This window comes from Engystomops pustulosus, chromosome 3 (assembly GCF_040894005.1).
Source record: "Engystomops pustulosus chromosome 3, aEngPut4.maternal, whole genome shotgun sequence".
Lineage (NCBI taxonomy): Eukaryota > Metazoa > Chordata > Amphibia > Anura > Leptodactylidae > Engystomops > Engystomops pustulosus.
Genome location: NC_092413.1, coordinates 28,120,592 through 28,133,972, shown reverse-complemented (window position 1 = coordinate 28,133,972; position 13,381 = coordinate 28,120,592). Strand labels below are relative to the sequence as shown.

Below are 13,381 nucleotides of genomic sequence, written 5' to 3'. Positions count from 1 at the left end.
TGAAGCAGACAATGGGGCTCATTTACTAAGGGTCGCAGATCGCACTTTTGTCGGACTGTTCGTCTTTTTCGGGCATTTGCGCGGCTTTGACAGGTGTCTGCGCTAGGATTGTGTCGTACGCAATTAGTTTTTGGCGGTTTCATGCGCCACAAATTGGGGGGGGGGGGGTGCAGTCAGACGATCTAACTAATACGGACTGAGCGCAGGATTTAAAGGGCACCTACCACCACGAATCTACCTATAAAGGTAGATCGGGTGGTAGGTGGATGTATGGGACGTGAGGATAGCCCTTTTTTAGAGCTAATCCTCACGTCCCCGCTAGCGTAGCATAAACTTTATTGCCCTAATATGTAAATTTTATTAAGCGGCTACTGGGGCGTGGCGTAGCCGGACACGAGGCTACACGGTGCGGCTACTCCACGCCCCAGTAGCCGCTTTCCCCCGCCTACCCTGTGATCTTCGGCGCGCATCCTCGGGCCTGCGCTCTGGTATAGGTATGCAGAGCGCAGGCCCGAGGATGCGCGATCTCGGGAACGAGGCCGGAGTTACTGCGCATGCGCAGAACTCCGGCTTCTCGGACGAGGGTGCGCAGCTGCCAGGAGCCGTGTAGCCTCGTGTCCGGCTACGCCACGCCCCAGTAGCCGCTTAATAAAATTTACATATTAGGGCAATAAAGTTTATGCTACGCTAGCGGGGACGTGAGGATTAGCTCTAAAAAGGGCTATCCTCACGTCCCATACATCCACCTACCACCCAATCTACCTTTATAGGTAGATTCGTGGTGGTAGGTTCCCTTTAACTTTCAAATATGTGTCGCAATCCAATGCACCTGCATGCACCACTTAAAAGAAAGTGAACTCTTAATGAATCTCGCCACAGTGCATTATCGTCGGACAATGCATTTTCGGTGAACTCCGTTGGACAGGTAAGTAAACATGCCCCAAAGGGGCAATTTAAAAATGAAACTTTAAAAAAATATATTTTTTTAATTGACTGACTTTTATTTATTGTTTTCTATTTTTTTTTGTTTTTACACAATTAGGAGAGTGGTAATTGTTTTTGAAAAGTAGGTTCAAAAATGTGCAGCACGGCAGGGGCCTAAACAAAGGTAAAGGAACCATTAAGTTTTATAGCAGACCTATATTTCCATGGCAACAGACTACAAGTAAACTGTGTTGTCTGATCCTATGTTATGTTGCTATTGATTGTCCCTTATTTTACAGAACAGGAATAAATTTATAAATAAATCTCATTGTGATGGTGTGGGAGTGCTTAGCTGGTGACACTGTTGGGGATTTATTCAAAATTTAAGATATACTGAACCAGCATGGTTACCACAGCATCGTGCAGCGGCTGCTATTCCATCCGCTTTGCGTTTAATTGGACCATCATTTATTTTTAAACAGGACAATGACCCCCAAACACATCCATGCTGTATAAGGGCGATTTGACCAAGAAGGAGAGTGATGGGGGGCTACACCAGGTGACCTGGACTCCACAGTCACCAGACCAGAATCCAATTGAGATGGTTTGGGGCAAACTGGACCGCAGATTGAAGGTAAAAGGGCCAACAAGTGCTAAGCATCTCTGGGAACTCCTTCAAGACTGTTGAAAGACCATTTCAGGTGACTACCTCTTGAAGCTCATCAAGAGAATGCCAAAAGTGTGAAAAGCAGCAATCAAAGCAAAGGGCGGCTACTTAGAAGAACCTAGAATATAAAACATATTTTCAGTTGTTTCACACGGTTTTGTTAAGTATATAATTCCACATGTGTTAATTCATAGTTTTGATGCCTTCAGTTTGAATTTACTATTTTTATAGTCCTGAAAATAAACTCTCTCTCATTATATAATTTATATATATTATATCTATGTATTCATAATTATGAATGTTATTTGCTCTCTTTGTGCATTATAGGAGGGGCCTATGGATAGACAAAAGAATTACTCCATAAACTAATTATGCTGACAATTAGATGTATAAATAGGAACACACAGTCCATGACTAGTAATACTCTACACAAAATCATGAAGGTTTAATTGCTTTCTTTTACCATTATAATTACAGAAAAATAAATCCACACCTAAACTGACAGATCTAAAAGTTCACCTTCAATTACACAGCCGAATAATAGATTTAATGTGAAGCTTGTTGTATAGTAGCCACACGCCCTGTGTTTTATATTATTTATATAATCACTCGTTCCCGCTGTAATATTCTGCTTAATTAAAGAGCATCTGCCACTATTGTTAACGATTTTATTCTTACAATGGCAAATTAAAAAAGACTTATTGTTATAGCTTTGAGAATTGGCTATATAACCAGAACATCTATCATCCAGATTACAAGGGAGGGATTAATCCTAAATCCACAGGCTAGGGAATAACCGGGAATCCACCAATCACAGTGTCTCAAGCATCTTGTGTGCATAGAGCTTCGTTTTAACCCCTTCACGCTCCGTGGCGGATATATCCGCCACGGAGCGCAGTGACTTAGCGCTCAGTGGCGGATCAGAGCCGAACCGGCATCGGGAAACACGGGGTGCCGGCTGTAACTAATAGCTGGCACCCCAGTGTAACACCCGCGGTCGGAGTGGGCTCCGATCGCGGGTGTGTAACCCGTTAAATGCCGCGGTCAGCACGCCCGCGGCATCTAACATGTCTCTGGGGGGGTCTTTCCACCACGATCGCCCCCCCCCCCCGAACCGTTTTCGGGGGGCACCGATCGCTGCTATGGAAGTGCTGGGGTCCGATCTGGTCCCCAGCACTGCCTGCAGGCACTGCCAGTAAGATGGCGTCTGTGACGTCATCTTACTGGCATAGTGCCAGCCTATGCAAGTGCATAGGCTAACACTGATAATACCCTGCAATACATGATTATTGCAGGGTATTATCATGAACAAGCAATCAGATGATTGCTTGGTCATTTCCCATGGTGGAAAAAGTTAAAAAGTAAAAAAAAAATGTTATTCAATAAAAAATAAAGTAATAAATCAATAAAAATGCCCATAAGCCCCATAACATATAAAGAGACATATAACCCCCAAAAAGTCTAAATCATAACAAAAACCCCACATATATAGTATCACCGCGTCCGTAACAACCCGTAGAATACAAGTAAATCATTATTGAACCCGTACAATGAACGCCGTTAAAAAAAACTATTGAAAACCCACCAAAAATTAACATTTTTACCTATTCAATCATACAAAAAAATGCTATCAAAAGTGATCAAAAAAACATATGTACTCCATAATGATACTGCTGCAAAGTACAGCATGTCCCGCAAAAAACAAGCCATCAACCAGCTCCCAAGTCAAAAAAGTAAAAATGTTATGCCACTTGGAAGACGGCAATGCAAAAATGATAGATTTTTTCCCACATTACGGTTTTATTTGACAAATTTAGTAAAATGTAAGAAAATATATTCAAGTCTGGTATCCCCGTAATCGTATCGTCCCATAGAATAAAGCTAACATGATTATTAGGCTAAACGGTGAACACCAAAAAAAAAAAGTAAAAAATCCAGTACAGAATTGATGCTTTTCTACTCATACCCTCAAAAACGAGTTCCTAAATTTTCAACAATAGGTGATACCAACCCCAAAATGGCAACACTGGAAAAAGCATCTCATCCCGCAAAAAAAAATGCTAGCACACGGCCCCAATAACGAAAAAGCGAAAATTTATAGCCTACAAAAGGGACCAAAGAGGAAGCTAAAATCCTGGCAGCTGCAGGGCCCTCCTTCCCTTTTGCGCCTCGCTGTGCGCCCATAAAACAAGTAACGGCCACATGTGGGGGGTCTCTGCACTCAGGAGAAATTGCAGAACAAATTGTATGGTGGGTTTTCTATTTTTAGCTTTTGGAAATGTGTAAATTTTAGGGCTAAATGAGCGTATAACCGGAACAATTTGACCAATCTAAATTTCACCTCCATTTTGATTCAATTACTATGAAGATCTCAAGGGGTTAACAATCTTCCTAAAAGCTGTTTCTGATAGTTTGAGGGGTGCAGATTTTAAAATGGGTTGGTTATATAGGGGGTTTTGATACTAAATATGTAACATTTCATTCAAAACTGTATTTATCCGCAAAAGAGTAAATTCTGAAAATACGGAAAATCGCTATTCGATTTGTAAGCCGAGCGACATCAAAATATATTATCCAGACATTTCAAAAATTATGAAAATGTAAAGTAGACACATGGGAAATGTTATGCAGCAACTTATTTAGGTGGTAAATCTATCTACCTGAAAATGTAATGATTTTGAATTTCAAAAAAGTGAGATTTTTCAAAAAATTCAGCATTTTTTCTTTTTTTGGAAAATAAACGCAAAACTTATCAGCCAACATTTACCACTAAAATAAAGTACAACATGTGGGGAAAAAACAAATCTCAGAATCGCTTTGATAAGTAACAGTGTTCAAAAGTTATAACCATATAAAGTGACGCAAGTCAGAATCCAAAAAATGGGACTGAGCCTTAAGCTGTAAAATGGCTGCGTCCTTAAGGGGTTAATGTATGTGATGCCTTTCTATTCTATCCTATAGTAGTGTAAAACACATGCATTTCCCATTCTTTAAAAATTTTTTTGGGAAGAACGGTGGATTCTTTTACCTCTTCACAACTGCCATGCATCTCTATGTATCCCAATTACAGATATGCCATGAATAGACGTCATGACCATTGTCTGCTTCGGTTATATCTTCTTAACTGTGGTACCTTGAAAGATAGTTCTGGTGTCATATTAAAGCGAAGAATTCTCCCTTTAATATAACAACAGGCCACATAACCAGAGATATGCACTGTTAGATTTACAGCAAAAATGTGATATACGTCACTTCATTCCCAAGTTTAACAGTGAATATCTCCAGTTCCGTGACATCTAGAAGCACAATCTAATTTAAAATATTTAAGGGGAGATTCCATAAAATGACACCAGAACTGTGTTTCTAGTGCCAGATTTCAGAAGATATAACTGTTTTAAGTGAGCCATCTTCCACCCTGTTCGCTAATGCAGAAGGAGCTGGAAGGGAGAGAGACTTACAGTTTACTTATCGACCCCTTCACTACCGGCCAACGTAAATATACGTTAGTGGGTTATGATGGGGTGTATGGAGAGGGCTCAAAGACAGAGCCCTTTCCATATGTGATGTCCGTTGGCTGCATTACGCACGCCTGGAAAGTATAAATTTGGCTTTCAGATAACAAGCTCCTGTATAGATTCGCAAATTACAAAAAAAAAAAAAAAAAAAAAAAAAAAAAAAGGATATAGTGTCTGGAAGGACTGAAGAGAAAGACGGAAATGCAACAACCCGAAAAAACTCTTGGTCTTGAAAGGGTTTAAAAAAAAAAAAAAGTTAAATGGGAAAAATTAAAATTTTTTTTTTTTTTTTTTACATTGTAGTAACGTTTCTGCTAATTATTTAAAGAAAGAAAACCAGATAACTATAAAAACGACCCGATCAGGTTAAAGTCTCACATGTCATGGCAAAAAAACCAAAGCTATTGTTTTGACATGTAAAGCAGTTCCACAGGTATTGTCACTTAAAGTAAAGCAGAACAAAACTGCAAAAACTGACCTGAACATTACCAACGACCCTGGACACGAAAGGGTTGAGAACTCCCATTTTTTGATAATTTTAAAAAATGTTTATATTGCGGTGTTTGTTTCTTGAGAAGAAAATAAAAATCAAAAACTTGAAATAAACATGTATTTTTTAATCCAAGTGTGATATTATGTGATGAGACCCAATGTAAAAGGTGCCCATGTGTATTTTTGAAAAGGGGGGGGGTTAGGACTGTATATTTGTGAAGTAAAGTGTCTCTTGTTTGTTCTGTGAATTGCTGGGCAACTTTCCAAGGTGTACAGTAAATTTTTTCCAAAAGAATTGTGCATGTACAGTGGCTTAACTTCTACATTTCACCCCGTGCTATCAAATGTTCTTTTGTCAAACAGTATCTGGACTTGTTATGTTGTTTAAAGAAAATCTTCTGCTTATACAGTGAAAGCTTAAATTCACCAGTTCCTATAAAAGGTGTATAGATTCCACTCACTCATCAAGCTCATCCTCTTCCTGTCTGGCTTTGTTAGCGTAGAGGTATTTGGTCATATCCACAGGTCTGGCATTCTTCCTCTTTGCTGGCTGCGGAGGGGATTCTTTGTGAAGTTCAATAGCCAGGTCAGGTCCTGGCTCTGGTTCATCAAATGGATTTTGGTAAGTTGTCGCCTCAGGTTCTTTAAATGGATTAAAATCGTCAAAGGGTTCCTCCACTTTTAATGGGGTTTTCTCAACAGTTGTGTCTAAAACTGAAATATATAAAAGTTATTTTCATTAATAGGAATACAAAAATGCCTTTCCCAGGGAAGGCGGGAGGAGAGCGGTTCCCCGGTGGAGGCGGGAGGAGAGCGGTTCCCCGGTGGAGGCGGGAGGAGAGCGGTTCCCCAGGAGGAGGCAGAAAGAAGGGGTTTCCCAGGAGGAGGCAGAAAGAAGGGGTTTCCCAGGAGGAGGCAGAAAGAAGGGGTTTCCCAGGAGGAGACGGGAAGAAAGAGTTTTGCAGGGGGAGACGGGAAGAAAGAGTTTTGCAGGGGGAGACGGGAAGAAAGAGTTTTGCAGGGGGAGACGGGAAGAAAGAGTTTTGCAGGGGGAGAAGGGAAGAAAGAGTTTTCCAGGAGGAAGCGGGAAGAAGTAGTTTTCCAGGAGGAGGCGGGAAGAAAGAGTTTACCAGGGGGAGGCGGGAGGAGAGCAACATTCAAAGGTCTTGAGATGGCTCTTGTGTATACTTGTGTATATATCAGGAACTGATGTAGGAGGATTTCATGGGTGAAGGTCTCTGGTGGGTGGTTTGGGTGGCAATAAGCAACCAGGCTACAGCCCCAAAGAGCCTGTATTATAACCTACTACTACGGCAAGGGATTGTAATAGCATCATCTAATAGAAATACTTTAAAGCAAAATTGCTAGATAACATAGGTGGCGGCTTGGAAATGTCTGCTGGAGGGAGATCTATCATCACAGTCTATCTATGTTATCGTGATGTATCAAAGAGACAAGTGTTGAAAGGAACAATGTATGAACAATCTTAAGATAAGAGGGGAACAGGTTCATGAACTAATTTTCAGGAAAACATTTCACTTTTTTCTTGTAAAACAATGGATTTTTATACAAAAAATTAAAACGGCTATAGATTTCCCTCCTGGGCAAATATTTGTTACCTTCAGTGTCTGGGTCCCCAAAAGGATTTAGTTCAGTTGCGTCAGAACTATCGAAGGGGTTTAATCTGGAGTTCACCATATCATGGTCCTCTTCATCCAGAAAATTTAGCTTGTTAATAAGCTCTACAACATAGATACAGAATATTTGAGACCATGACAGTAAAAATAAGACTGTATATGCATTCACTATGTGTAAAAAGACATTAAAAAAAAATACAAAATGAAAACATAGTAAATAAATACAAAAACATAAAAATGGGTCATGCTTGCATAGCGGTTCCATAATTTAGGGATACAACAATACAACTACAAATACTTGTAATAGGAGTCTGTTTTTTGTAGCAAACCCAACACTTCCACATAACGGTGGAAACATATACAATAGTCATAATTAACCTACAATGAAGCAGGTAAAAGTGCAACATACTACACCCATTGCAAACGGATGTATAAAATTTACGCAGAATTTATGCCACAAATTTGCATCGGCAGTTCCAATGGATTCGCATGAGGATTTGCTCCATTCAATATCGTTTTCAATGAGTGAAATAAGAACTAACGTAGTCATTCTTGTTCCGGACTAGGTCTTTCTGCCATGCAGACTAAATTTAGTTCACCGCCTTTAAATTGTAAAAAAAATACCCCCTTCAAACACTGGATTTCATTAAGTATTGGTACTGAAATGAATGCTAAAGTCCTCATTAAATCCTAAATGTATCAGTGGACCTGATTCCAATTTTGGGGATTGGAGAGGTTTACCTTACAAACCTGTGGGCGAGGATAGCCATAGCCAAACATATAACCAACTGTGATATAATCCTCTATAGAGTGAAATGTGCCAATACACCTTCACCTGATGTTAGCCGAGCACCTTTTTAGCCAAAATTTTACTCCTGACGCCTCATATACAGTGGGGAAAATTATTTAGTCAACCACCTATTGTCCAAGTTCCCCCACTTAAAAAGATGAGAGAGCCCTGTAATTTACATCATAGGTAGAACCGCAACTATGAGAGGCAAAATGAGAAAATTAATTCAGAAAATATTCTGATTTCTGAAGAATTTCTTAGCAAATTCTGTTGAAAAATAAGTATTTGGTCACCTAGAAACAAGCAAGATTTCTGGCTCTCACAGACCTGTAACTTCTTCTTTAGGAGGCTCCTCTGACCTCCAATCATTACTTGTACAACTGGCTCCTGTTTGAGGCTGTGGACAGTGTCTTTTCTACTGATAACAAGTTCAAACAAACAGTCACACTCCGAACTATGGTGAAACCAAAAGTGATGTCAAAGAAACAAAATTGTAGACCTGCACCAAGCTGGGAGGAGTGAATCTACAACAGGCAGCAGCTTGGTGTGAAGAAATCAAGTGTGGGAGCAATAGTTGGAAAATGGAAGACATACAAGACCACTGATGATTTCCATGATCAGGAGCTCCATGGAAGATCTCACCCTGTGGGGTCAAAATGATCACAAAACCGGAGAGCAAAAATTCCAGAACCGCACAGGGGCGACCTGGTGACTGACCTGCAGAAAAGTGGGACCAAATGTAACAAAGGCTACGGCCAGTAACACACTACCCTGCCAGGGACTCCGATCTTGCAGTGCGAGGACGTGTCCCACTGCTTAGTCCATTACATATCCGGGCCCGCCTGAAGTTTGCTAGAGAGCATTTGGATGTTCCAGAAGAGTATTGGGAGAATGTCATATGGTCAGATGAAACCAAAGTAGAACGGTTTGGGAGAAACACAACTAGTCATGTTTGGAGGAGAGTGAATGTCGAGTTGAGTGCAAACCTCTTTCCATCAGTAAAGGCATTGAAGAAGAAACATGGCTGGATCTTTCGGCATGACAATGATCCCAAGCACACTGCCAGTGCAACAAAGGAGTGACTCCGTAAGAAGCATTTCAAGGTCCTGGAGTGGCCCGGCCAGTCTCCAGATCTCATCCCTTATAGAAAGCCTTTGGAGGGAGTTGAAAGTCCATGTTCCCCAGCAACAGCCTAAAAACATCATTACTCTAGAGGAGAACTACATGGAGGAGTGGGCCAACATACCAGCAAAAAGTGTTTGCCAACGTTGTGAAGACTTACAGAAAACGTTTTTTACCTCCATTGTTGACAACAAAGGAAATATAACAAAGTATCCAGATGAACTTTAGTTATTAACCATATATTTGTTTTCCACCATAATTTGCAGATAAATCTTTTAAAAATCAGACAAAGAGATTTTCTGGATTAGTTTTCTCATTTTGCCTCTCATAGTTGGGGTTTACCTATGATGTCAATTACAGGCCTCTCATCTTTTTAAATGGGAGAAATTGCACAATTGGTGGGAATTATCCCGCTACACTCTCAACTGAGAAAGCCATAGGAAACCAATTTCAGACATATCTGGTGGTGGCTTACCTTGCCCAAGAACAAATGACCAGGTGTGGAAATTCAACATGCCCAATCGTTCTAACCCATCCAACTGAGAACACTGTCCAAGAGAACACTAGGGTACATTCGGTCAATCACTAGTTATTGTCGTGACCAGCTTCAACCACTGATTAGTCTGGTTTCACACCACATTTTTTGTGTACGCTCAACGTATATGTCAGGAAAGCTCCAATGAGAATATACATTGACATATACTGGCAGGTCGAGGCATAGCTTTTGCCTCTGTCTGACCACTATATGTCGTATTCGGCAAAAAGAGTAGGATGGAAAACCAAGTCTTTCAATCCTGCTCCCACCTGCCGAGCAACGTTTACACTCAGCGGAGGCATCAGAAGGCTATAAAGCGTGAATGCTACGTATTGCATCCTGGAGCCCAGCTGCATGAGGGGGGAGGGGCGATGTCACTGTTCATACATCACTGGGGAAACACCTGCGTAAATTGGCAGCAGCCAATCACCCCCCAATCTCTCCTTACAACCTATGGCAAATAACATGAACCAAGCCTAAGTTGTGGTGTTGGGAGACAAACAGGAAGTGCAGTGTAGTGGGGATCGGCCTCATCCCCTGATTGGCTGTGATGTTGGGAGACATACAGGAAGTGCAGTGTAGTGGTGTCCGGTAGCATCAGGAGAGTGAGAAACACCATTTTATTATGTTACCTGCCCTCTCTTAGCTATAATTTCTACTTCTCAAGTTCACCAGGATATGTTGATTTTGTTGTGCTATTAGATACCATCAATTTTTTTAACCTGTCTATTCCTTTGTTGTATCTTAAAAATGAAAAGCTTCTATGTAACATAAGCCATTGACATCAAACAGTAGTGAAAACCACCATCTCTTTGCAAACTTGCCCCAATCCTTTACCTTGCTGGTTTTACTACAAATGACCACAGACAGCAATGAAGTAAAGCCACAATAACAAAAGGAGGAGGCAAACACAGCCAGCAGGAGGAAGAAAAGCAGACAAGTCAAGGACAGGATGAAAAAATAGCAAAAGACCAAAGACCTTCGTGAGGACTGGAGGGTTTAGCTGCAGGCATGTGTGCTCGCTTTATGGAGTCATCTTGATCTTCGTGCAAGTTGCTCAAGGCATTCAATTGGTTTACTATTTCTGTAAACAGAAGTCAGTCAAGACAGCTATAAGGAAGGAAACTGATTATTACAAGGAAAAAAGCAAAAAAGCAACAGGCCATTGGCCGGAGAGAAAACAGACAGAGGTTAGGAGGCAGAGATGTGAATGTTACATGGATGAGGAATGGGCTAAATCATTATACTTAAAAGGGAACCTGTCACCACATTTTTCACAGATACAGCTAGTGACAGGTTCCTATAGAGCCCTAATAACTATCTGACACCCTTTTAGCTAAATAGTGTTTCCATCAGATCCCCATAAAATCAGAGTTATAAACTTGCCTGGTATCTAGAAATCTATAGAGCGAGTCCTGGACTAATGTCATGTGACCAGGTGACATCACAGGTCCTTTAGCCTCTTAACATTAGCAAACTGTACCCCATGCACTTATCTGACCACATAAAAAAAATCTCAGTATGCCTGCAAGGACTTCTACTCCTCTCCATGCTGGCTGTTGTGATTTAATGTGATGTGATATGCTGTGATTTCACAAGATATATACTTTTTGTACAGTTTGCTAATGTTAGGACCCTGAAGGACCTGCAATGATGTCACCCTGGTCACATGACATGACTGCTGCATACAGAGAAAGCATGGGGAGGAGCTTCTGGATTCAGCCAAAGGAGGCCACGCTCAACCAGGTAAAATTATAAAGTTGAAAACACAGTATACAATTTTTAGCTAAAAGAAGGGTGTCGGTAAGTTACTAGGGCTGTTTGGGAACCTGCCACTAACTGTATTTATGAAAAATTTGGTGACAGTTTCCCTTTAAGACCTTCCAGAATGATTACTACATCAGGGTACAGGCTCTTGAGTATCAATCATCTATCCGGTACAGTTCCATAATATAGTAACCATAAACTACCATTGTGTTGGTTGAAACAGAATTTATGGTCGTACAGTTATTTTCCCCATGTATCCCATGCTGCAATAAATAGTTATTTTCTACCAGCATCAATACAGAAGAAACCCAGGACCATGGAGCCTGTGCCATCACACTGAGGTCTGCACCTGAGCCTGTGCCGTGCGCACATGATCTTATTATTCAAATGTTGAACTAATAACTTTTTTATGTTAATGCCTTAACACAAAACTTCACACAAAATAAGTCTAACAATCTACATTCCCATAGTACAATGGACATTGTAGTCGTAGTGGTCTATGGAGCTTGTTTCTGACATCTTCCGAGTTACCCCGTACTAATACCGTAAATTCTGTTGGTAAAAGGCTGTTTTGGATTAAAAAAAACTCCTTTCACATAGGCTCTACTGGTTAAAGGGCTGTTCTAATCATTTATGGCTTATCTATACAAATTAGGGCCAGCATTTCCGGGATGATAATTTCTTTCCAGACAACAATCAGTTGTTATTGGTCGACTATAAATATACATCTTCAGATGATCTAATGTATATATTCGCTTACATAATACTTTTACTAAATTAACTCATTTTTAATAATACACTTACAGGGGTTCTTGAAATTTTATGAAATGAAGATATTCTAATATCAATATTATTCTAATTCTAATATTCTAATATGTGTAGCATCAGGCCTGCAATATAGATCAGGTCCATTTTCCGGGTGGTGCCCAGTCAGAACTTCACCGGTCACAAACTGATGAACCCCCGTTTTTTTTTTTTTCCTAATTTCGAGAAAACAAGAGTTGCACATTGAAAATGTGATTTCATGGTGTAAAACCAATGATAAATCTTTTATATTGCTGCACTTATTTACTTAAATAGTAAGACATTAGATTGCCATGCAGGTCATTAGAAGTTCCGGCGTGGAAACTTGAGAATTTCTGGTATTCATAACAGCTGCAGTCCTTGTTATTCTGGTGGTTAAATCCATAATAACAGGTTTGTGTTATTATCTCCACATCTCAAAAGGTGCAAAAATATCATTAATGCATTAAAGGAGTCACCTGAGGTTACATTCTGTGCTGGCTGCACTCATCAGGTTGTAATATCGGGTACGGCACACTGCGTGCATAACACTACCAGATACACTTGGGAATCTTCTTGGAAGTTGGAGCAAGTTCTAACCTGTTATCCCATCCCCCAATAAACTCCCAAAGCTTATATAATCACTCTGAAACTGTATCAAGCAGCTTTCCTGAATGCACCCCAATTTTCTCCGCTCTTACAAGATAAGTAGCCTATCATGTAATCACGTATATTGCACAACCCCCACCCCCCTCTCCTTGTTCTCAAATAAAGTTCACCATCTACATCCAGAGGCGAGAGTAAAAATTGCTAACGCCAAGTGTCTCCAATTTTAGGCAACACATTCACTTCATTTGGGACATTTAATAGTGTGCCGTTGTATGATGGTCCTGACCCTTCGTGAACTGTGAACTGCCAGGTATTTAATAATTAAATATATGCGCACACACATAATACACACACTAATATATATATATATATATATATATATATATATATATATATATGCCGTTGGAGATTACAGAATATATCTGTAATATCCAACTTTAGGCAACACATGTGGGACATTTAATCATGTGCCGTTGTATGATAGTCCTGACCCTTCGGGATCCAGCTCCGGCCTTCTGACGTATCTACCAACCGGATATA

General features: G+C 40.4%; 1 protein-coding gene across 6 annotated transcripts in view; it reads right to left on the bottom strand.

Annotated features, from left to right (window-relative positions):
* Positions 1 to 13,381, bottom strand: part of EHBP1 (EH domain binding protein 1) — a 241,545-nt gene that overhangs the window by 157,629 nt on the left and 70,535 nt on the right. For 4 of the 6 annotated variants that reach the window (XM_072140370.1, XM_072140374.1, XM_072140372.1 and 1 more), the window contains exons 8-10: positions 10,662 to 10,766; positions 7,218 to 7,340; positions 6,060 to 6,312 (exon numbers count right to left, since the gene is read on the bottom strand). In XM_072140370.1, the coding sequence (XP_071996471.1) occupies positions 6,060 to 6,312; positions 7,218 to 7,340; positions 10,662 to 10,766 (481 nt within the window). The remainder of the gene's footprint in view (positions 1 to 6,059; positions 6,313 to 7,217; positions 7,341 to 10,661; positions 10,767 to 13,381) is intronic. The other 2 variants (XM_072140373.1, XM_072140375.1) reach the window with 1 other exon arrangement.